A 25,139-nucleotide genomic window follows, 5' to 3' on the forward strand; every position below is an offset into this window, starting at 1 on the left:
ATCTTGAAGCTTTCAGAATGCTGTTTACATTTATTAACCCTCAGATTTCATTTTGTTTTTAGAATGAAAGTAGACCATTTATGCTTCCCTTCATTTCTCTCATACCTGTATCTTTACAGTGACGAATGCTCCTACTGAACATATCCAAAGTTGAATAATTAATTAACTATATGTAGAAGCAATCCCCTCGAGGCAAAAGCTAAGGCTTCGTTTCAGACAGTCTTTCTTACTTTTGGATCTTTATGATGTCAGTAGCACACAGCTCGGGCTGTGAGCACAGTGGCCCCACCCACAACTCTTTTGAGGGGCAACCAATCAGAAGAAAGTTATTTTAAAGGTAACAAGTGTTGTTTCAGACAGAGGATGAGCTGAGGGGAGGCCCAGTTGGAGATGATTGATGATTATTTTGAACTGTGAATCATGCAAAGCATCTCTAGTAGAGTCCAAGAAGAGAAATGTGGAGCCAGACATGAACATAATGAGCGTCCACAGAGAGAGTGAAAAATTTAGGTAACGAAAAATTTATTGTCATAAGCTGTCACTTTTTTCTCAGAAGTTTCATACTGTTCCTGTCAGTAAGTTATAAATATTTCACATAGGAGGTTGTCGTATATTCCCCTTCTGTCTTCCTCTCATACCTTCATGTTTCATCTAGAACGGTCACGAGGATGAAGATTTGAATGATGAAGTAGTTGTTTTTTTTTCATTTTGTTTTTTGTATAAGTGCTTACTTATACTAATTATTGTATTGTGGGCTTTCTTTCTATGATAATGTAATATTTACACTGGGTTTTTAAAGTACTAAAGAGACCGTGTAGGGAAAATTTACTTGAAATGGAATTAAAATATTTTACCAGTGAAAAAAGACAAACATACAACAAGTAATAGCAAGGTTTTATGATATATGTTGAGTTGCACGCAACAAGGTTGCACGAAGAGACGTATTAAGTGTCATCTGGAAGACAAGTCGAACCTGTTGATGTATCTGCAGCATTCACAGGCTGCGTTGCATTGTTTCCTTTTTTCTTTTCTGGTTTGCAGCTCGTCAGAAATGTTCTTTCCATCCCTTTGAAGTCATTTCAACCACTTACATTTACATGTGTATATTGACTGTAGCATAAACATTATGCATTATTAAGCACTGTGTGGCTAATGGCAGCAGAAACCATGTCAGATGTTTGATATTTAGCAGAAATAATAAGTGATCTTTTAAATGTCTAACAGAGCAGGTTTAAAAAGAAAACTTTGCTCTAATAGCTCAGAATAGCTCAGCCCCAGTTCCACATTCTTACTTACAGCAGGTGCACTGAAAAATTGACTAAATTAGTACAAGCAGAGCCTGTATTGTAAAAACAGTATTTGAGACAGGCTTCTGATTGTTGAAGAGTTTGAAAATATGTCTCCAGAAGTGACAGCTCAGCTCTCAGTTGAGCCCCTCTCAGGTTTCCCTCGAGTTATTACTAAAGTGACAGCACACTCTATCTCAGCCTTTTTTGTTGGTTTTTCTTGGATGATAGTCCGTCTGTTTCATATGAAGGAGTTCTGTGGAAACATTTGGTAAAAAAAAAAAGACTTTTATTTTGTGTTTAGAGTTAAAGTTGAAATAATGAGCGTAAACTTGACACTCGAAGATTCAAATCGTCTGAGAGGAATTTGTAGCCCTATTACTCATTCGAAACGAATGTTATCGCTTCTTCCTGGAGAGCAGCAACCCTGAAACTCTAATGCTAAGTGTCAGGCATGTGCAGCAGCTATAAGAAAAATGAAAGTGAGATCAAACAGAGCAGAGAGAGGTCTCCGGCTCTCCAGTCAGTGCCAAGCTGCACCTCCTCCATCTGTGCCACCTCACAACTCCCGTCTACTCAAACACCGAGCGTCCCGTCCGTCTCCACTGAGCTGTCTGCTCCATTCAAACGCTCCACTTGTCAAACTGCAGGCATCATGTTGAGCGACACTGAGTCAATTTTCTTCAAAAAAAATTTGGCCATGGCTGACTTTTTCTTTCTTTTAAAGTAAAGTTTTCAATTTCACAGCCCTTTAATGTCAATTTAGAGCCTTGTTAATGAGTCAGGGGTCTAAAGAAATCACAGCGGTTTCCCTCTGTCTAATAAATTGGTTGAAAATTATAGTTTTACTCACACCTCATTGGGCAAAATGACAAATCAAACCCGAGCTTTTTTTAGCAGGCCTGTGTTTCCAGCAGTTCACATGATGCCTCGTTTTATTGCCTGATGAGAAAACCTTTTTTATTGTGGCAGCTAAACAGAAGAAAACGCACATTACCAGAAAAGAAGAGAAAAAAGTACCAGTACCGTTTAACAATCATTATATGGGGATAGCGGAAAGATTCCTATGAGAACAGAAGAAATGAGAGGTTTGAAAGTCGAGGCGAGTTGTCAGTTTCCAGTCGCCGCGCATTAACGAGCCAACCAGCTGCTCGAGCATGTTGGGATTCCACACAGCGATGAAGTCAAGCTTTCTCTCATCCACCAAAGATGTCGCTCATCTCTTTGGTATGACTGCTTTTCTTTCTTTTTTTTCAGGATTGCATCAGATTTCTCTCTGTGCGATTTTGCTGTCTCGAAGTCTGTTAGACCGAGGATATGAGCTCATGAGCCGTGGGTCAGACAGTGTGACGTTCGTGATATCCTCCGCTCTCCGGAGCTGTTTTATACATCACTGATGTAACCGATAATAATAACAACACTCATTGCATTTCTTCATTTCTGCTGGGAGCCAAGTAGGTGGGTTATTTTCTGAACCGTCGTTGCTAAGTCTTTCTCTCTTTCCTGTCCTTTCTTTTAGACGGTCACCACATCTGGGAGACTGAGGCCAAGGTTGAGAGAGACGCCTCGAAGCCTGTAAGTGATACATGTGACACAGTGATCGTGACAAAGCTGATCTCATTTCAGGATTAAAGCGCTGTGTAAAGAGCAGCTGTTCCCAATCATTTATCTGAACTCGATGCCAAAATGTTTAGTCTTCGCATCTGAAAAACAATCTAACGTCTAAATTAAGAGAGCCGAGAGCGACTGGAGCCCCACTCAGTGTGATGAAGAACAACCTGCCTTAGCAACAACAACGCATTTGTTTTTTTTTATTGAATCACAAATCTGCTGTAAACTTATACATAATTAGATGGGAAGTTCAAGAAGTCTTTAAAATTTGTAAACTATTCTAGTCATTCATCTACTAGCTTAGCATAAACCTGTAAGGAAAGGCAAAATAACCCAACCCCTTAGCTAATACTACAAAAAGAATGTGTGTTCATTATTCAACTGTTATACTTTTTATATCTGATCTCTTATTTATTTACAAGAAATATTTTACAGGGCTGGAAGAAACTAAGAGGGCACTTACCAAACACTTCCTGTCTCTGTACTGGACACACTTTTGCCTTCACAACTGCCTTAATTCCTCAGTTTTTCATAGCATAGATTCAACAAGGGGCTGAAAACATTCCTCATATATTTTTGGTCCATAATGACACGACAGCATCGCACAGTTCCTGCACATTCACGACATGAATCTGTTGTTCCACCACGTCTCAATGGTGCTCTATTGGATTGAGATCTGGTGACTGTGGAGGCAATTTGAGTGCAGTAAACTCAATGTCATGTTCAAGACACCAGTTTGAGATTATTTGAGTTTTGTGACATGGTTTGTTATCCTGCTCAAAGCAGGCATCAGAAGTTGGATACACTGTGGTCGTAAAAAGATTGACAAGGCCACTAACAATGTTCAGGTGTTTATGTGACACTCCTGAAGTGTGTCGAGAAAACATCCCCCACATCATTACACCAGCCTGATGATTGTTACCAGACAGGATGGATCCATGCTTTCATGTTGTGATGAGTCCGTGTGAAGTGCAGCCTTGGCTTCCTATTCTTAGCTGACAGGAGTGGCAGCCGGTGTGGTCTTCTTCTGCTGTAGCCCATCTGCTGCAAGGTTTCACATTCAGAGATGATCTTCTGCTTACTTTGGTTGTAACAAGTGGTTATTTGAGTTACTTTTGCCTTCCTGAGATCTCAAAGCAGTCTGGCAGTTCTCCTCTGACTTCTGGCATTAACCAGAAGGCATTTTTTCACCCAGAGAACTGCTGCTCATCAGATATTGTCTGGTTTTCAAGCCATTCTCTGCACTAGATGCAGTAGATCAGCAGTTTCTCAAATGGCAGCAACAATGATGCGATTGAGAGTCACTTAAATCATCTCAGCAGATCACCTTGACCATGTCTACATGTCTATTTGTGCTGATGGTATGTGATTGGTTGATTACACATTTACATTAACAAGCAACCAAACAGGTGTACCTAATGAAATGCCTAATGAAGTATCAATACCAGCGTTGCCTTTTGTTCTGAATCAGTAAACTGTGACTGTAACAACAGCGCTGATTTCCTCAACCCAGGACAGAAGCTTCAGTGTTGTGTTTGAAATGTGTGGAAAAGGTGTTCAAAAGTTCAGCCCTCCACCTGTGGGGGTTTGAGCCTGGCAGTGTATCCTGTCTTGCGCTCAGACAGCTGAGGGAAAGACAGAGCCAGAGACGTGGTGGGAGTCTGGGAGATAGACGAGGGGATTAGAGCGTGTATAAATGTGAAGCTCTGCACCTGCTCCCAGTGTCTTCCCTCTGCAAAACACAGACACACACTCACTTAGAGTGGCTGCTGGGGCACATCTGTCTGCTTGAATAGACAAAGGGCCTCCCTCTCTCCGTCCCTCCCCACTCAGTCCAGTCTGCTGGATTGGTCCCATTTCAAACACTGATGCTGCTTTGGCCAAGTTTAATCTCAGGCCAAACAACGAATCCAGAATACGTCACCTGAACAGACTGATCTGCCCCAATGAGCGCAGATCTGGGAAGACGAGGGATGATTACGTTTTCTTTTTAAGAATTACTTATAATTAGATACAGATTTCTCATATAAACCTAGATAGATGGTCTTGACGCACTCACTTAGGGAGTCCAAAAATGCTCCTCTATGCTCAATTTGTCACATTTTTTTCCTTCCCACTGTTTGCATGATAGGAACCAGTTTTATTATATTAAACCTCCCAGACCTTGTTTTGAGATTTTCTTTTGCTTTTTGTGTTTGTTTTAACTCAATTTGCAATTTTATGATGTAACACACAAAATGCAGGCATAAAACTTTCAGAAATATTTGAATGACTTCAATTACATGTGACACCAGTGGAATCCTGGCAATAAACCCATTCTGATTCTGATTCTGATTACAGCTGCCTAACCGGGACACAGTTTACACAGTCCAAATGAGGAACCCTTTCCTGAAATTTAATTGCTATTTCTCTGAAGGGCCGATGGATTTCAGGGAGTAAGAAAAGTAGAAAAGCCTCATCTGGCTCCACTTAGCTTTACAGTGGTAGTGATTTAATATAACGTGTGTCAGCTCTCACCTGTACATGTCAGGCCCGGCCGTCCTCCGAAGCTCAGTTTTGCAGACGGATGACTTCCTCCCTGACTACTGAGCAGCGCCTCCAACACACTCGGTCATATATATTCCCACACACATGCACAGAAACACACACATGGGGCTCATGTGTCCACAGGCTGAACCCAGGAGTGTGGTCACTTCTGGCCTTCACTCTCAGCAGGAAGCTCTGCTGGGGAAATAAACTATCTGGACACTCCCAGGTTCAATTTATTCACTTTGACTGAGTTATTCATTGTGCAAACAACCAGAGTTCCCTCTAACCTTACTTCATGGCCTCTTTGTGGCTTTCGGATGACAACCAGATTTTTACATTGTATCTGCCGCCCCTTAAATTTAAGCTACAATATAGTGGAAGGGACTGCAGCCTGGATTTTGTGTTCCCCTTTCCCCCTTCTAATGGCCAACAGGGGGTGACACACATGTTGCCAAAATAATCAGATTGTGTAGCTGTCAGGGTTTACCTGTGATTGTCAAATTGGCACAGACGGGCATGTAGTGTTCTCAGTTTCTTTGTCACAACTACCTCTTCAAGATGACAAACAAGAGAAGTAAAGCCACAGTGACGACTTCCCCCTTTTATATGTACTAATTAAGAAGTTTAAGTGCAAATGCAAAGCTATAAGCTAATTAAATGGATATTTAAATAGATGGTGTGTTTTTAATGACAGAACTTGTTCTGTGTTGCAGAATTCGCTTCTTGTTGAAATCCCTCCCTACCGAAACCAAAGACTGTCCACTCCCGTCCACGTGAACTTCTACATCTGCAATGGCAAGAGGAAAAGAAGCCAGTACCAGCGCTTCACCTACGTCCCTGCCACCGGTAAACTTGTCTTTATAGTCTGCAATTTATAGGTTTGGTCATCGCTGTCCTTCATAAAATGTTAAACTCCTTTCATATGTTTGCTGTTACAGTGAGTCCATAGTGTGGTGGCTTACACATTTTTTTAGCCATACAAAAAGTTCTCTGGTTCAATTTCAGGGGGAGCTCCAAATCCCTGTAGGCTCGTAAGAGCCAAATCAAGCTACCTACATATACTCTTACAGTGAGGGATGCTCACTGCTCATAAAACGATGCTCATAAAAATGGCTAAAGTTCAAAATAGTCTGTCAGTCTATGTTCACTCTTAGCCAGAAGCTTTGTTTCAAGTTGCCTTTTTCTACTCCTGAATCTGGTTGTGAGCACACAAGCCCCACCCACCTGCTGTCAATGTTTAGAGGAGCAGCCAATCAGAAGAAAATCACTTAAAACATTTATCTCAAAGCTTTTCCGGACCCTTTTTACTAACAATAAAAAGTGTGAGCACCACAGCATTAGAAAAAATGTCAATTTTTTTTTTGATTCATTAAACATCTTTTTTGTAGTGGCTCTATACCTCACAAATGAGGTCCAAATCATGAGAACTACCATCTTAAAGGGAGGGGGAAGGGATCTAAAGCAACTTGTTTTAGCCTGAACATGAACTCTGGATGAATTTATTTTGAATCAGCAAAATATTCTCTGTGAATGGACATTAGCATAGTGGATCCACTTTATGTTGTAACTTCTTTTTCAGCAAATTTTGATGTGATGAAGCTGCAAAAAAAGGGAAAATATAGTGTGAATAAGGTAAAAACTGTCTTCAGATATATGTTAAGCTGGGGGTCAATAGTATCACTCACCATTTAGTCTTGTTCATGTTTTAATAATTAAAAAAAAAAAACAGCTGCTTTCATTATCATTTAGTGTAGAGTTGAGTTTTTGATAATTTAACAAAACAGTCCCGTCAGCTTGAAACCCAAATAGTCAAACCATTTTGGTCACAAAGTAAAATAAAATATACATATATAACCCTCCATTAATCTCCAGACTTTTGATTAATTTTTTGTTTTTGACTTTTTTGTCACCATGCCAGCCCCTCACTACTCTCAGTCTGCTCTTTTCCTTCCACATCACAGACTAATTAGAAACATTTTCGCTGGGATTTTACTTCTGAAGACGAGAACAAACAGTTTGTATTCCCCCCTTGTCTGGTGGTTTTCTAGGGAGGAACAAAGCAACGCTATTATTCCTCCATTGTAAAAAGAAATCCATAAAATCTGTTCTTTTCCATACCTGTTGCTGCATGAATGCTGAGGCAACTGGACACACGAGGGTGGGGAAAGGGGCATGGGAAAAACATGTTATTTGAATAGAAAGCCTTTTGCCAAGCTAAATATAAACATTGACCCACCAACTGAAATGTAAAAACCACTGCTAATTGCACTCCAGGCTTGGAGTGAAAATCCAGTGGGTGGTTCAAAGCTGCGATTCAGCTGAACTGGCCCGGCCCTGTACGTGGGCGACGGATTGCCCCGCCGTGAAAGTGGAGCATTGTCCTCGGGCTGCAGAGTGTAAGGGAGTGGACAGACTGTGGGACAGCAAGTGTGGTCAGTGTCTCCTAGAAGGTGAAAGCTTTTAAGGCAGCAAGCCAGCAGGCTGAACAATATAATCTGCCAGTCTTCTAGAAAGGGAGAAAATCATTGAGAAAGTTTAAACAAATGGACAGACTGAGTAAAAACACAGCTGGAAAAAATGATCAAGGCCTCAGTTCCTCAATGAGATGTCTGGACAGAATGCAGTCATTTCCCAATCTTTTCAGCCTGATGGTTAATTGAAAATAATACAAAGACAACCTTTCAGATGTTGAGGCTCAATTGTTTTATTGTTTGCTAAAAAAAAATACTCGTTTTGAATGTGATTACAGCAATTTGTTTAAGAAAAGGAGGACTGAGGGAGGTCTTTGCTGCACTTTTGAAAGTAAAAGTTCCCCATTTTTCCTAAATATGGGATTTTCGCCTCAGGTGTTTTCTTTGTCATTGTTTTTTGTTTCATAAAGCGCCAAATGCCAAACTAGGACTGGATGAGCACCAGTTTGGTACCCGCACTCTTTTGCTATGGAGTTGTGCCATTGTAACGTGAGCAGGCTGACAGTTAAATGATGTAGCATTAATGAAGCCTTCACAGACGTGCGAGTAAGATGGACCCCCGATGTCATCACTGATCCTTGAAGGGTATTGTGTCAGTGTTTTCCAAAAACAACCTAAGATTTTGAAGTTTTCCCCTTCACCCAAGTTAATCTAAAAAGAGAAGGCAGCAGCATTTATGGGTTTTTTTTTTTTATATCTGTTCTTCACATCTGACCTGACGATCACAACCATTCACTATTTGGCGTTGTTTTCAGCATCGTCTTTGACTGAAATCTGGAGTTTTCTACAGATTCTTTGGATCATTTGATGTTAGTATGAACGCAGATGATGAAAGGTTTAGATTGAAAAGCTTATTCTCATGTAGTCTTTCACAGTATCTATATTTTGAAAAGCAGTTTTTACACATCGCTAACATGTTGTGGGCTGTGTAGAGCTTTTTTTAGCATTACAACCCTTTTCCAGTCTTTTGTCGTCCTCCAACATTTTTAAATGCATTGCTGACGTCAAATTCAAAATGCGCGTGATTTTTTTTTCAATCACATTTCTAAATTTGATGCGTTTAAGCGAAATAATCAATTAAAGAAATCTGTAAATCGTTTTGTTCCGCTCTGATTTACGCCTCAGGTTCTTTGCTTCTGTTTTGAAGAAATCACATCTGTACCTTTTTCTCTTTTTCATCAACAGCAGGTGTTTCAACAGCTCACACAAAAACAACAGATTTATTTTGGGACACGTAGTACACATGGTTGATCTTCTCACTCCGGAAACCCAAGGGCAGGCTCTCTTTTCTGGCAAAACAAACTATTTGCACTTCTTCTGCACCCTTCTTTGCACATGCATGCATCTACCCTCCACAAGCAGGCAGACACACTTCCTCCAAACAGACCCAAAATAGGAGTGCGTTTGCTATTTTAGTCGTGCGGTTTGTGTAACTATCTCATTGCAGTTCCTCTTTTACAGTTGTTGACAGGCGAGGCTTCACCATGCATGACACGTCCTAGTTTCACTCCTTTTAATCTAATTAGCCTTTTTATTTAGCTCGGGAACTCCCTCTAAGATTAAAAATATCTTTTTAAAGAGACATCCCCGAGAAAGATGCAGAATTACATAAAATCAGTAGACAGTCGGCAAATCAAACAAGCGTGACAAGAACAAGAAGAATAAAGCATGGGTTATTAAGTATTTCAGCTTCTATTTCAAGCACATGCTTCATATTATGATCTAAAATATGCTCGGCAGAAAAAAAGTAGAAGAAATAGATCCAGTTTGATGATGCAGTGATGCAGTTCAGGGTCAAAGCTGTGCTGTCGTGTGCTTGTAACCGCACTGAAACGCTTGTTATATAAGATTGATGTGGTGTCATTGGCTGCAGCTGATTGATGGCCCGCATTTTGAAACTTTGTGTCCAATATGTTTCGCTGTGAAATCTGGACGGATGGCCAAGATGACAGCGACTGAAAACAAGACGTGGCTCATTTGAACTCAGCGTTGGTCCTCCGCAATCCTCCGACACCCCAAAGACCCAATTTCATGTGTTTGCGTTCAGTTAAACTCTTGCTTTGTCTCGGTGAGGAGGCAGTAATTTTCTTTGAAATTACTGAACCCTGCTGAGCACGAAGCTGCTGCTGCTGCTGCAACATATATCATATCGCACATGTACTGTAGTGGATATTAGCACCAGAACAGGATCCAAAGAAAACAGGGCTTTTATTATAGAAGCAGCCAGATTTTTCTCGTGTTGATGACTCATCCCTTTTTTTACTTCTTTTTTCTACTTTTGTGAATGTTTTCTGTTGGGTGGGGGAGCTCAGGCCCTAACACAGAGACTCATTGATGAGAGTGTTTGTTTGGCAGTGTGTATCCTAGCCACAAACCCACTCACTAACTCACTCGCTCACTCACACTTGCAGGATGGTTGGAATATGTGTTTACTCATTTAGCTTTTCCTTCTGTTTTCCTTCAGTTCCAACAATAAAGACGGAGCCTCGCGATGACTATGATGCTCCTCTGATGTGCACCCAACATGGCCCTGGCTTGTCCTTACTCCCAAAGCCATATTACCCCTCACAAGTCATGGCCCCGATGATGACCTCTGACCTCAGGCCATGTGTTGTTGGCGGGCCTTATTCAGCCAGCCAGCAGAAACTTGCAGCCAAGCCCTCCTCCTCCTCACCTCCGAGCACCAGCCCTAAACAGCACGATCTCCCACCCTCACCCTTCTCAAAATGCCTCCCTGCGAGCCCGGCCGTCCAACAGCCGGGCTCGCAGTCCCCGATCCCGCACGTCTCTATCATTCAGGAGACTCCCGGGCGCTACCAGCCACCCAACCTCTACTCGCCCAGCAGCTGCTCCTCCTCCCCAACCTCGCAGGCCTCCAGCCCGACTGACGCCCCCTTTTCTCCAACCCACTGCATGACACCAGCGCAGCCGGTGAGCGGCAGCACAAGCCCAGCCGCTCAGCAGCACCCCAAAGTGCCAGAGAGGGCTCGCTCTTCCCTGCAGGAGGATGGCAGTCCCTCGCCACTGGCTGTCAGCATCAAACAAGAACCACAAGAGCTGGACCAGATGTACCTTGATGATGGTGAGACTTTTTTTACTTTTACAAGACAGAATTTAAATACTTCTAATCCACTGCATGGAAAAAATTATAGAGCGAAATCCCCATCGAGCCCCCTAATTGATGAAACAATATGGTTTTTATTACCCTCCAGCACAAAACGACCGTACTATCTCCAGGCACTGATAGCATTTTTGATTATCATATGACTCACTTATCACTTTTGCCAGGAAATTTTTGGCCATCAAATCACAACTTAGAAGTTTTTTCCTCTTTTTTTTGTGTGGAAATCCTCTGACTCATAGTCATTTAAAAGAACAGTTAAACATTTGTGGAAAATGTTTGTTTGCTTTGTTGCTGAGACTTAAGAGATAAGATTGATCTCATTTGTCTTTGGTAAATACAAAGTCATAGCAAGTGGAGGATTTAGGGTTTTATCATAGTAAGGAGAGGGGAAGTGTGGGAAACTACTAGCATGGAAACCTGGAAGCACAAAATCCTCCAAGCACATCTAAAGTGCACTAACTACACCTTCTTTGTCTTATAGGTTGTTGAAATAAAACATTTGAGCTTCAGTAATAAAACTTATAGTGTAGCGCTACACCCAAGATCCAGAATGTGTTTCAAAAAATGACTGGTAGTCTCTGTGTGTTAATTAGAGCTTTTCAGACTCAGATCTACATGCCTAAGATGCATGCAGTCAAAAATATGTGGCACAACCAGCAACATGTGTGTGTGTGTACTCGTTTAGCTTTGCTTTTATTCTATTACCGGTAGCTTAAGCTACAGTCGCACTAGCAAAAACAGTGGTTGAAACCGCAACGCGATCAAAATTATAGTGACCATGTGCAATCAACTTGTAATGGCCCTGCTTGAAGTGGTCAGGGATGGGGAACTGGTCTGTGATGACTCCCAGTCAGTTTCACTCTTCAAAGCAGCATTGGTGTATCAGAACAGCGATAAAATGGGGATAAATTGGCAATAAGGCGGTGACAGTCTGCTTCAATCATTTTTTTAATTAACAGGGTCAAGTTGGCACTTACATGCAATCTGTTTACAGTTAACTGTGGTAAATCTCAAATCTGTTGCAACACTGCCGAGGTGGACTCAACAACAGTGGGCTGAGCAGAATCTGATGATGTGAAGACTCCACCGACACACTCCACCGTATTAGGGAACAGCTTAATAAAGCTGTTCCCTAATACTTTAAGTGTCGTGGAGTCTTCATGTCATCAGATCTTTGTCTTCTCCATGCATCTTGGAAGTAGGTGAAGTTTTGCCAGAAACATTTGTTGCAGACTGAGCAGAATCCACACATCAGGCATGACTCTCAGTAACAACTTGGGCCTGATCCAAATGAGGCACATTTATAAACTTGTAAACAAACAGATGCTGTAAGTAAATTTCATTAATGACCAGCACTCTACCAGCAGCTCAGGGAGTGAATGTTGTACTCGCTGTAAGCGCAGGTTTTACTCATGTTTCTCTCTCTGACAAGAGTGAGGCTGAAGAATGAATGTTTATGATATAAGGGTGAAATCTTCTGTTAGAAATTGTTGGCGGCCATGTGAGGTCCTGAGAACTGAGACTCAGGTGGAGCGTGGGATTTATCCAGAGATAAGGTGCTTTATTACAAAGCTTTAATATGTTACGCATACATTTGCTGGTTATGCATCTGCTACTGTCGCTCCTGTCACTGGCCGATGGAGAGGAGCAGCCACACCCTTGAATGAAAAGCTCAACCCTAACCTCACCGCCGCATCACTCACATTTAGAGCAACTTAAAACACGTTACATGTTACGAGTGATTTTCACATATTTGTTAGGTCTAAAAGTCAGAAAGTCTGCTGCTGATTTCAGTAAATAGAACAAGATGCCTCCTTTCCTGTACAGGGTAAACAGAAACAAATCCCTCATCAAAGCAAACTGGTTTCTGAGGAATTTTCTCAGTGTAATATTTCGTAAACTGGCAGCATTTTGTGCTGTTGCATTTTGACATTATTTCAAATTAAATGTTTAGGTTAAGGGGCAGTAGATAGGAGGTTTCATTCAGCTTTTAACTTTGAGTTTTTGAAGAGGAAACTGTGAGATTGGGAATATTAATATTAATTTAACGAACTTAGCACACTGTAACATTCTGACAATATTCTAACAGATCAATTAATAACTGAGTTCTTTCTGACATTTGTAATACCGCCTATCAAGTAAAGTAAGATAAAGAAACACGAACGCTGCTGTGTGTGCGGGTCTCAGTGTGGAAACCTCCTCTGTTCAGTATAAAAAGGAAAACCAGATGTATCCTTGTTCCTGCCTCCTTCCAATGCTCCGTTAAGTTCAGCTCAGTTCTGCTCTATTTCAGTAAAATCCCAGCATTACTGCAGAGCAGGAATACGTGTGCCTCGGCTCTAAACACTCCGAGTCAGCACTGAGTAAAGAGTTTTGGAGCTGCGCCCACAACTTTGAACCATCCAGCCGTGCCAATTACGTACTTGTTCTGATAACATCTCTGTCTTTTATTCCAAATAAATAACCACCGGTAACTCTCACACACATATCGGGGGCAAAATAAAGCCTTCTTTTCAGTGTTAAATTTAGCACAATTTACAGTAAATTTTCCACCACAAACCTCAGTAACTTAGGCTTGTGTGATTCCTTACTCTGTGTCCTCACTTGGAGAAATAAATGACTGAGCAGAGCAGCTTCTCACAGCCGCAGATTGACTCCGACTGAGTCAGTGAGTTGGCATTTTGTCTGCCATTTATAGAGTTGATGGCGATTAATTGCAGACCTTTGCCTGCATTTGATTGCAGTCGGAATGAGTCAGAGAGCTGTGCAAACGAGCTGGCCCCAGTGTTTTCTGGCATTTTCAACTCCTCACTGCAGGCATGTCATGTGCCTGCCTGCTTCAAGTCCTCCACCATAATCCCTGTCCCCAAGAAACCTAGGATCACTGGACTAAATGACTACAGACCCGTGGCTCTGACATCTGTGGTCATGAAGTCTTTTGAGCGCCTAGTTCTCTCCCATCTCAGGACCCTCACGGCCCCCCTCCTGGACCCCCTGCAGTTTGCATATAGAGCCAACAGGTCTGTAGACGACGCCATCAACATGGCCCTACACTTCATCCTGCAGCATCTGGACTCCCCAGGAACCTACGCCAGGATCCTGTTTGTGGACTTCAGCTCTGCCTTCAACACCATCCTTCCAGACCATCTCCGAGACAAGCTTTCCCAGATGAATGTGCCTGATCCCATCTGCCGGTGGATCACTGACTTCCTGACGGACAGGAAGCAGCATGTGAGGCTGGGAAAGAATGTCTCGGACTCCCGGACCATCAGCACCGGCTCCCCTCAGGGCTGTGTTCTTTCTCCTCTGCTCTTCTCCCTGTACACCAACTGCTGCACCTCCACCCACCAGTCTGTCAAGCTAATCAAGTTTGCAGATGACACCACCGTTATTGGACTCATCTCGGACGGGGACGAGTCTGCCTACAGGAGGGAGGTTGAACGTCTGGTGTCCTGGTGCAGCCACAACAACCTGGTGCTGAATGCCCAGAAGACAGTGGAGATTATTGTGGACTTCAGGAAGCACACAGCCCCACTCCCCCCCATCATCCTGACTGACACCCCCATCACCTCTGTGGACTCATTCCGCTTCCTGGGTACCACCATCACCCAGGACCTGAAGTGGGAGCCCACCATCACCTCCGTCATCAAGAAAGCCCAGCAGAGGATGTACTTCCTGAGGCAGCTGAAGAAATTCAACCTGCCAACACGGACGATGATGCAGTTCTACACTGCAATCATCGAGTCCATCCTCACCTCCTCCATCACCGTGTGGTACGCTGGAGCCACTATCAGGGACAAACAGAGACTGCAGCGTGTTGTGCGCTCTGCTGAGAAGGTGATTGGCTGCAGACTCCCATCTCTGCAGGACCTGTACACCTCCAGGACTCTGCGGCGTGCAGCTCGGATCTCAGCTGACCCTTCTCACCCTGGACACAGTCTGTTTGACCTGCTCCCCTCAGGCAGGAGGCTCCGGTCCATTCGCACCAGAGCCTCTCGCCATAAGAACAGTTTCTTCCCCTCTGCTGTTGGACACATGAACAATAACCACATGATTGTCCCCGCCAATAACACATGACCCTACGCTGTGTCACTGCATCATTCTATGTTTGGCACTGATCACCACCTGCACTCATGTATATATCTTTCAACGTAGCACTCTTAATTCTTATTCTCATGTATATATCTCATGTATATCTCATGCACATATCTTTCCACGTAGCACTTTTAATTCTTATCCCTACTTTTATTTTTTTCCATGTCTATTTAAGTGCTATTTATGACAGCATGTTTGCACTGAAGCACCGCAGCAATTTCCTAATGTTGTAAACCTGCTCAACATTTGGCAATAAACCCCATTCTGATTCTGATTCTGATTCTGATTCTGAGAGAGACGGGTTGCCTCCTTCCACACAACCTTGCATGCAATCGCCTTGTGACAAAACAATTGGTCAACCAGAGGACAAGGATGCTGCACGCATCTGATCAGTTTGTCAGTGCAGCTATTTCCAATCAGTCCCACATGATTGGAAGCATTTTATTTTATTGATGTTTATTTGTTTATTGTGTGGATGCCGGAGGCATCCACACTATTGAGATCCTGTTTCTCTTTATTCTTTATCCTTTATTATTGTGTGGATGCCTTAATAGGCATCCACACTATTGAGTTCCTGTTTCTCTTTATTGTGTGGATGCCTTAATAGGCATCCACACTATTGAGTTCCTGTTTCTCTTTATTGTGTGGATGCCTTAATAGGCATCCACACTATTGAGATCCTGTTTCTCTTTCTTCTTTATTATTATTCCGGGTGTTTCCGTACACTTTTTGCCGTGGATCTACTTCCACAATTTTTGTGCTATTTTCACCGTTCAAACTCTAAACTGTTCTGCTCTTTCTGCTAATGCCGGCTATGACTTTTGGTGTTTATTACTATTATACTTTTTAAAATATTACACTTTTTTCCTTTAATTTGTCCCATTGAAATGAATGGGAAACTTCCACAATTCTGCTAAAACTTTCTTGTCTTTGAAACTTAACTACTGCCTCATACTTTCACCTAGAAACTCCATTCAAACTTTAAAATGTTCTCAAATGATTTGGCTATTCCTGTATGATTCAGCTTTTTCAGATCTTCTACCGTTTTAATCTTATCCCTCTTTGAGTTTTCAGTTGCAAAATTGTGATTTTTCAGAAAATACATGCGTTGCTATGGTTGCTATGCAATTAACTCAGAGGGGACAGTGAAACTGTTTGAATTTTCTCTTCATGTCCAAACAACTTCTTGCTGCTCGCTCAATTTCCACTCAAGCCCCACAAATTATACATCAAAACGTAGGTATTTTTGCTGGCTTTCAGAAAATGTCACTATCATTGTTGTGGGACTCATATATATTTTGCAAATCTCCTCAGAGTAACACAAAGTCAGAAAACTCGCCATATAAACTCAATGGAGAGTTTGTTCAAAATCACCGCTGGATTTCTCTAATGAGAGGCATTTTCAAATTGTCATATCTCCTTAACGAAGCGAAGTTAAGACATGAGGCTTGTCCCCGTATATGTTCAGACACTCCTGACGCTCACAATTCAAGAATTTCTTTCTCACCTATTACCGTTCTGAAATGAGTTGGACTTGTTTGAGGGTAGGAAATTTGTCCCTCGCTCAGATTTCATCAGATTTCAATCTCTGGAAATGAACCACTTTTTTCTCTCGTCATATCTTTTTGATGGATTTCCACAGAGCCCTGAAAATTTCCATGACTGTTCACCAAAGCCTGCTGTTTCTTACGGTGAAAGAATGATTTTGATGCTCCATATAGATTTAGAGTTACCAAAGGTTGTTTGAGCGCAAGTCAAGGCAGTTTTTGCTTCGCCTCTACTCAGTTACAGTGTATTACAAGTCATATATCTTTAATAATTTATGTTTTATCTCTGAATTATGAAGACCTGAAGATTCCCCCATCTCTTCTGAATAAAACGATGCCTGAATGACCGTTCTAGCCTCTACGGTTAGGAAATTATGGCCATTTGTTCGAGGGGAATCCTGAATGTCAGAAATACACTGAAGAAAACTCACACCTCTCTCTGTGTCTGTGTGTGTAAGGGCTGACTACAGCAGGTGCAGCTAATTTAACTGACCTACATATACCAAGCCCAGACTCTCCACAGCTCCTGTTCCCTTTACTGTCTGTGTATGTGTGTCTGTGTATCAATATTTCTCCTATGTTTAGGTATTACTCCTCAATCATAGTATTTCTGCTAAATCAAAGTACTTCTACTACATCTTAGTACTTCTGCTAAATCATAGTATTTCTGCCAATTCATAGTATTTTTGCAAAATCATGGTATTTGTGCAAAATCATGGTTTTGGGGCCAAATATTTCTGTTATTTTATAATATATGTGCTGAATATATTATATGTGCCAAATCATAGTATTTATCCCAAATTATAGTATTTATGCCAAATTACAGTATTTCTGCTAAAACGCAGAAATAGTACCTTTTAGCAGGAATTTCTACCAAAAGATAGTACTTCTGCTAAATCAGAGTATTTCTGCTAAACCAGAGTATTCCTGCCAAATCATAGTATTTGTACTGAAACATGGTACTTCTGCCCAATCATAGTATTTGTACTAAATCATAGTACTTGTGCCAAATCATAGTATTTATACCCAATCATAGTATTTCTGCTAAATCATAGCATTTGTGCCAAATCATGGTATTTGTGCAAAAACATAGTATGTCTGCAAAACCATAGTATATCTCTAATGTTATAGTATTACTACTAAGGCATAGTATTTCTGCCAAATCATAGTATTTGTACTGAAACATAGTACTTCTGCCCAATCATAGTATTTGTACTAAATGATAGTACTTGTGCCAAATCATAGTATTTGTGCCAAAGCATCGTATTTGTATGGAGTCATAGTATTTCTTCTAAATCATAGTTTTTCAATCAAATCTCAGTAGTTGTTGTTAAAACGCAGTATTATTGCCAAATCATAGTATTTGTACCCAATCATAGTATTTCTGCTAAATCATAGCATTTGTGCCAAATCATGGTATTTGTGCAAAAACATAGTATGTCTGCAAAACCATAGTATATCTCTAATGTTATAGTATTACTACTAAGGCATAGTATTTCTGCCAAATCATAGTATTTGTACTGAAACATAGTACTTCTGCCCAATCATAGTATTTGTACTAAATGATAGTACTTGTGCCAAATCATAGTATTTGTGCCAAAGCATCGTATTTGTATGGAGTAATAGTATTTCTTCTAAATCATAGTTTTTCAATCAAATCTCAGTAGTTGTTGTTAAAACGCAGTATTATTGCCAAATCATAGTATTTGTACCCAATCTTAGTATTTCTGCTAAATCATAGCATTTGTTCCAAATCATGGTATTTGTGCAAAAACATAGTATGTCTGCAAAACCATAGTATATCTCTTATGTTATAGTATTACTACTAAGGCATAGTATTTCTGCCAAATCATAGTATTTGTACTAAATCATAGTACTTGTGCCAAATCATAGTATTTGTTGCACATCATAGTATTGGAACCAAAACATAGTATTTGTCCCAAAGCATCGTATTTGTATGGAGTAATAGTATTTCTTCTAAATCATAGTATTTCAATCAAATCTCAGTAGTTGTGTTAAAATGCAGTATTATTGCCAAATCATAGTATTTGTGCCCAATCATAGTATTTTTGCCAAATTGTGGTATTTGTGCCCAATTAATAATTCTGTTATGTTATAGTATTACTACTAAGTCGTAGAATATCTGTTATGTTATAGTGTATCTGCGGAATATAGTATGTGTGCCAAATCGTAGTATTTATACCAAATCACAGTATTTATGCTAAAACATAGTATTTCTGCCATATTGTGGTATTTGTGCAAGAACATTGAACTGTTATGTTATAGTATTACTACTAAGTCATAGTATTTCTGCCAAATCATAGTATTTGTGTGAATTTGTATACTGTAATATCACTGTAGTATGTAGTGGCTAAGTAGGGGGTGTTTACAGTGTAAATAGGTCATCTCTTGTGTTGGAGTGCCCTCTTGTGGCGCCTTTTGGGTAGTGCCTTAATAAACGTGAACCCTGTAAGAAGTGGTATCAGACTGATTTGTAGTGGAGGAATTTGTTGCCAGTTTTCTTAATCATAGAAACCACACCATATCACCTCTCCACATCCTCCTACTGTATGCCATGCCTCCCTGTACCATCCATCTGACCGCCAATAAACTCCACCTGTGGTAATCTAATCCCTGGATATCAGCCTCTCCTTCTGACCGAGGATAGTTACTATTGCAGCACCACCCAGCATTAAACTGACGTACACCATTCTGTACAATAGTATTTGTGCTAAAAAGTAGTATTTCTGCCAAATCATAGTATTACTGCTATTTCATACTATTTAAGCGAAATTACAGTGTTTCTGCAAAAACATGTTTGAGGGGTGGAAATCTGTCCTCCTCTCATTTTTCAAACTCCGAAGATTAAGCCATTTCTTCTCTCGTCATGTCTCCGCGACGGAGATACAAAGAGCTATGTAAATCGCAGTCAAAGTACACCAAAGTCCGCTGATTCACCCAGTGCAAGAATTATGCTTCTATCCCACCTAGTTTTTGAGTACAAATTTATACACTATCACAGACCGGTAATTCATATTGATAATTTATTACAATTCTGCAAAGTTTTATGATTTTAGCAGCTTTTCTAATATGGACCTCACATTCTTGTTAACAGTCTATGGCAGAAATACATACAAGTACACAGCCTGATGAAGCAGACAGAAGCAGTACCTCTGATTGGTTCAGCATTTTCACCTCTTATCAGCACAAATCTCAGCCTCTTCTGCTGTTTTCATTAGAATTGTAAGCTTTTCCACCTTTTTTCAGTTACGTGAGAACCAGTTTGGCTCAATGAGTAGCTGAAAAATATCAGCCTCTTCTGCTGTTTTAGCAGGATTTCAGAGTTCAGCTTTTTCACTTGTTTTAAGCACAAATTTCAGTTTCTTTACCTCATTTCACAACAAAGTTCTTCCTCTTCACCTCTTTTCTGCTAATTTGAGCTTCTGCTCCACAGTGCACATTGTCCCTCTCATCATATCTTTGCTTGTGACCCGAACTCATTTGGCTCAGAGGGTAGGGCATCTGCCGTGAGACCCGGTGGCAGAGGTTTGAATCCTACCTGTGACAATTGCTACACATGTTCCCTGCTTGCATGCGCTCTGCTTTCTTGACACTCTCCAGTGTGTCATTACACATACAGCCATCTTCAGCAAGCACTTCTGCTTCTACACCTCTTTTCAGCTCATCTTTTTGCTTCTTTGCCTCTTTTCAGCAGAAATTCTTCTGATTCACCTCTTTTCTGCCAAATGTTTAGCTTTTTCACCTCTTATCAGCACAATTCTAAGCAGCTTCTGCTAATTTCACCACAATTGTCACTCTCTCCACCTCTTCTTTGTGTGAATGAGTTTGGTGCAGTGAGGTGAATTGCCGCCTTTAGACCAGAAGGGCCAGGTTCAAATCCTGCTCAGGGCAATGTTTTTCGGGGGTTTTTTTCAACTTTTTCAGCTTTTTTCAGCAGACATCTTCAGAGTGAAGGCATCCACACAGCATTTTCGCAGGAAATGCAAATTTTTCTAGTTTGTATTATTTTTCATTTTGCTGACCTGTTTTTCCTCTAGCGTGACTGGGGCCTTAGCTTAGCTGCAGAGAAGGTAGAAGTCATACGAGACAAAGAACATTTTTGTAGCGAAGTGAAACAGTGTTAAAAATAATGACAATGATCAACAGCAGCCATTGTTAGTGCTTTTTTTAATCTGTGATGGATTTTTTTTATGCTTCTTCCTCTTCACAATTAACTATATTGATCTCTGTTTAAGCCAAATCTGCATTTGATGGTCTACACACAGCTGACTTACAAGAACGTCTCTGTTAGCCTCTGAGTTGCTTGAATTCCTTTAATCCCTTATTTCTCAGCCAAAGAGCTTTGCAACAGACAACATCAGGACAAAAATCTTCTATTATTAGTTCACATCACAGTAAAAATGCACTTAAGCCTTTTCGGCACGTGGCCTTTATAACCACGTTTCTGTTACACGAGCTTAATTTTGCAATGTGCTCTGAACTGCACTGAACTGGAAGTCCCCACTTATCTGGGAGTATATTCAGAGTGACATTCTTACATTCATTTACTTAACCGATTAGCCAACTTATGGTGGCAGGGGTGTTTGAGTCAATCACAGCTGTCATAGGGTACACCCCAGACAGGGTGTTAGTCCATCACAGGACACGTCTACCCCAGAGGAAATCCATACAGCCACACAGACAGCATGTATAGTCAACACAGAAAGGCAGTAGAGCTGTCCACTGCAGCAGCGTGCTACTGCATGCAATCACTGACATGCACTGGCTTCTTCTCAAGGTCCCCTCACGTGGTGTAAAACTGCACTTTGTCAATCCTCAGTACAGCCCAAAAAACATCCACCAATGGCCCCACAGATACATTTAGCCAAACCCAGCTATTTTTCTTTGGGTAATCAGTACAAAACTGAAGTGTAATAAGTTTTTATGTCCACTACAAAACATCCTGCTTATATGTCTACCAAAAATAAAAGAAATCCAAATTTCAGATCCACGTATCAGCGTCGAAATTATGAAAGAAATATTTAAATTCTCACTTTGGGCAGTACTTCCGCACTGTTACAGCTTGTGTCAGTTACAGCCTGCTGAGGCAGTAGATGGTAGTGGGAGTGACGAGACGGTGTGCCAAGATGTTTATCACTGCTGTTGCAATGCTTTAAAGTATTTCTTTCTTCGCTGCCTAAGCTCTGGTGGTCTAGAATTTGATATAATCGACTTTAAACACAGAATAAGACGATTCGGCTCAAACCTCACTGAAAAAATAAATGCCCTTTTTGCATCGCCCTTTATTTATGTCACAGAAGGCAGGATTTTAGTAGCACTAACTCTGTGATCTCACTGCTCTGGCCCTCTGCGCTCACCACTGAGGTTTTGGGGGCTTTGTGCGCTGCATTGTGGTGATTGGAAATAAATTGGATAAGTGATCTTCCTCGGGGCAGAAAAAAACCCCAGTTTGTGGCTGTGTGTAAGGTCCACAGTGGAAAGAGTTCAGTAGATGAAGAAACACTAACCAGCAGCTATCAGCAGACGGCGCAGCGCAGCTTTGATCCATCACCAGAGCCCCCGCTGAATCGTCTGGCCGAGCTTTGTGATGATGGAGAGTGAGATGCTGTTGTTGGGCCTCAGATTGCGGCACTCAGACTGTTCTCATGCCACTTCCTCCGAACAGTCTGGATAAATACATTATCACTTCTTTACCCCGTCTGCGGTAATATTTGGCAGGCTGGAGCTCCAGATTTGATTTGTTAATGTGCTTTTTTTCAGGTTCTAACGTTCCAGCCAGGTGTAGTTAATGAAATCAAAGTATTTAACTACGCCATCACAGTCATAATGGATATTCCTGAAGGGTATCCTTGTTAGACGTGTTTTCGCTGGCAAATTGAGGGAAATTTTGCTAAACATTCCTTCGTTATTGTGGCTTCTCACTTCATTAAATCTTTGGCATGGTTTGATACAGCTTTACGGCCTCGCTCAGGTGTGATGTCGAGCGTGCTTGTTAAACCACAGACATCCATATCTGAGGCTTTTTTGCTCATACAGAGTCCTTTCTGAAATATGATCGCGGGTAGATTTTATTTTTTTTAGTATGTAACGAGTAGTCTTTGCTCAATTTGATTTAATTTCACAGAAATTTAAACACTTATCCTGTTAAACAGCCACACTATGCTTCATTTTTAACTGAAAGTGGCACAGGTGGTTTTCGTCTCCCTCTTCCACTGGTACTGTTTTCGTCTTGTTATCCGTGTTTGCACAGCCTCTAATATTCATCAGGACCCCCCTCTGCTGCGCATTTTTTCACACCGTCCCCCGAGAGGCCACAAACATATCTGTTCGTGGAAAGTCTGACTCGCGTAGTCTGGAGCCAAAGGTACAGTATAGGCTGCAGGGTGCTGCTGAGGGAGATGGAGGTCTGCCACACTGCTATAAAACTTGCTGACTGGAGAGGTTTGCATGCTTCCCTTTAGCTCAGAATGAGTCTGGATGAGGTGGCGAAAGCCATACGTTATACTGCACAGTAGTGTGTCCAACACTTTTGTCAGTGGTGAGGTAACACGAGCAAAGCATTTGAGCCCGATGTGAGCCAGCGCATTATGAAATGCTTTTTATGGCGTGTTGTGGCTTGTTAGATGTCAGAAATGTACAATTGATGACCAGAGATTTAGGCTATCAGAGGAAAAATATTTTGGAATAAATCTGTGAGTCATACCTGACTCTGTTAAATCACTCAATTTTATACAGTAAAAGGCAGTTTTACAAATTTTATTATGTTTAGAAGGAATTGTTAGCTTTCTTTTTATTTGTTTGTGCTCTATTCACCAATATTCACATCTGCCATGTGTTACTCATTGCTCATTTACTGGTGCATCATTAAACTCAATAAAAAGCACACACAAAATATGCTGTAATGCAGTGGAAAAGTCCCAGGGTAAAGATTTATCTTAATTATGTAAAGTTTGGTGCAGCGGTTAATACTGTCGCCTGCAAAACTGCACCTTTCCTCGTCGTGTGGAGTGAGTGCCCTGGTGTCCTTCTGCAGTCCAGAAACAGTTTATTAGATTACCAGGTGATTCTATGCACTGAATACCTGCCTGAGGTGATGGAGACGAGTGAAAATAGATGTAGAGACTACTTTACGAATTTGGTAGGGCAGTTATAATTGAAGAGGCGGTCTTTACGGTCTAAAAAGTTGCTGGGAATCAGTGTGTGTGACAGAAGAAGCATTGAAGCTACAGTGTAAAAGACACTGGATTTACATATGTGTCCTTTTGATGAGCTTTTAGGTTAAAGCACTGTATGAATGCAGTCTATTTGCTGCTGTAATTGCTTTTTCTCTCCTTTGCCTAAGTTATACTGAAAGATGAATCCAACCTTTTTTCTGTCTCGTGTGCAGAGACAAACTAACATTTATTGATCGGCACTAAATGCAAAGTGCAGCTGAGGTTTAGAGGAATGTTATTGGTTTTACAGATACTTGGATTTAGATACCAGAAAAACGAATCTTTGTGACTTTGCTGGATAAGATAAGATAAGATAAGATAAGATAACCTTTATTAGTCCCACACGTGGGAAATTTGTTTTGTCACAGCAGGAAGTGGACAGTGCAAAAGTTATGAGGCAAAAATTAGAATACAATAAGAATAAATACAGTACACAACTGTACAGAATAGAATAAAATAAAATACTATATACAGTTTGGGTCAGACCTCTGTACTCCTTGTCGTCCCCATCAGTGATGAGGCCGACTATTGCAGAGTCATCAGAGAACATGGTGAGAGATCACCATGTTATTAAAATTCACCCCGATAGCATCAATCTCCTCCTTCCTGAGACATTTTCACTAAAAAACAAAAATATCAACCTCACGGTGACAGTAGATAAAAAGTCAGGCCATCGCCGGAGTCTGTTAGACTCTTCCTACGAGGGCCATAACTGCCTGCAAGAAATCTACAGGCGATCTGTCCAAGAGCTCTTGAGATATTTCAGTCTGGACAGACCGACAGAGCGGCTCTGGCGTCCTCCGAGGCCGCTGCTGGCATGGCTAAAGACGATTCCACATTTGAACTAACAACATTTGGCGAAAATGTCGACAACCAAAATTTGACAAAGGATATAAATACAAGATCACGGTTTCCTCTCCCTTTCTGTAATTCTATTTTATTTAGACATAAAAAGTTTCCAGTAATCTATTGTTCAGACATTTTTAAATAATACCTGAGTTTAAAAGAAAAACTTGGCTGAATCTGTGGTGAACTAAAGAACCGCTCTGTGGGACTGACTTGCAGTAACCCAGTAGGAGCCTCATAATGTGGGCCAAGAACATCTTGTGGCTTGTGGCCTGGATTTGACGTGGCAGTAAACTGGGGGAGGGTTCGTGGTGTTTTCTGCCCCCCAACTTTTTTTTTCTCATTGTATCAGCGCAACTCTCCAAGCTGACGTATTCCCTTCGTTCAGCGAGGCT

At 41.2% G+C, this 25,139-nt stretch overlaps 1 protein-coding gene across 1 annotated transcript in view; it reads left to right on the forward strand.

Moving 5' to 3' along the window:
- nfatc1 (nuclear factor of activated T cells 1) overlaps window positions 1-25,139 on the forward strand; it is a 56,654-nt gene that overhangs the window by 23,103 nt on the left and 8,412 nt on the right. Inside the window, exons 7-9 of the mRNA XM_082522095.1 lie at window positions 2,806-2,861; window positions 6,140-6,272; window positions 10,362-10,979. Coding sequence (XP_082378221.1) covers window positions 2,806-2,861; window positions 6,140-6,272; window positions 10,362-10,979 — 807 coding nt within the window. The remainder of the gene's footprint in view (window positions 1-2,805; window positions 2,862-6,139; window positions 6,273-10,361; window positions 10,980-25,139) is intronic.

This window comes from Aulonocara stuartgranti (assembly GCF_965226115.1).
Source record: "Aulonocara stuartgranti genome assembly, chromosome: 22".
Classification (NCBI taxonomy): domain Eukaryota; kingdom Metazoa; phylum Chordata; class Actinopteri; order Cichliformes; family Cichlidae; genus Aulonocara; species Aulonocara stuartgranti.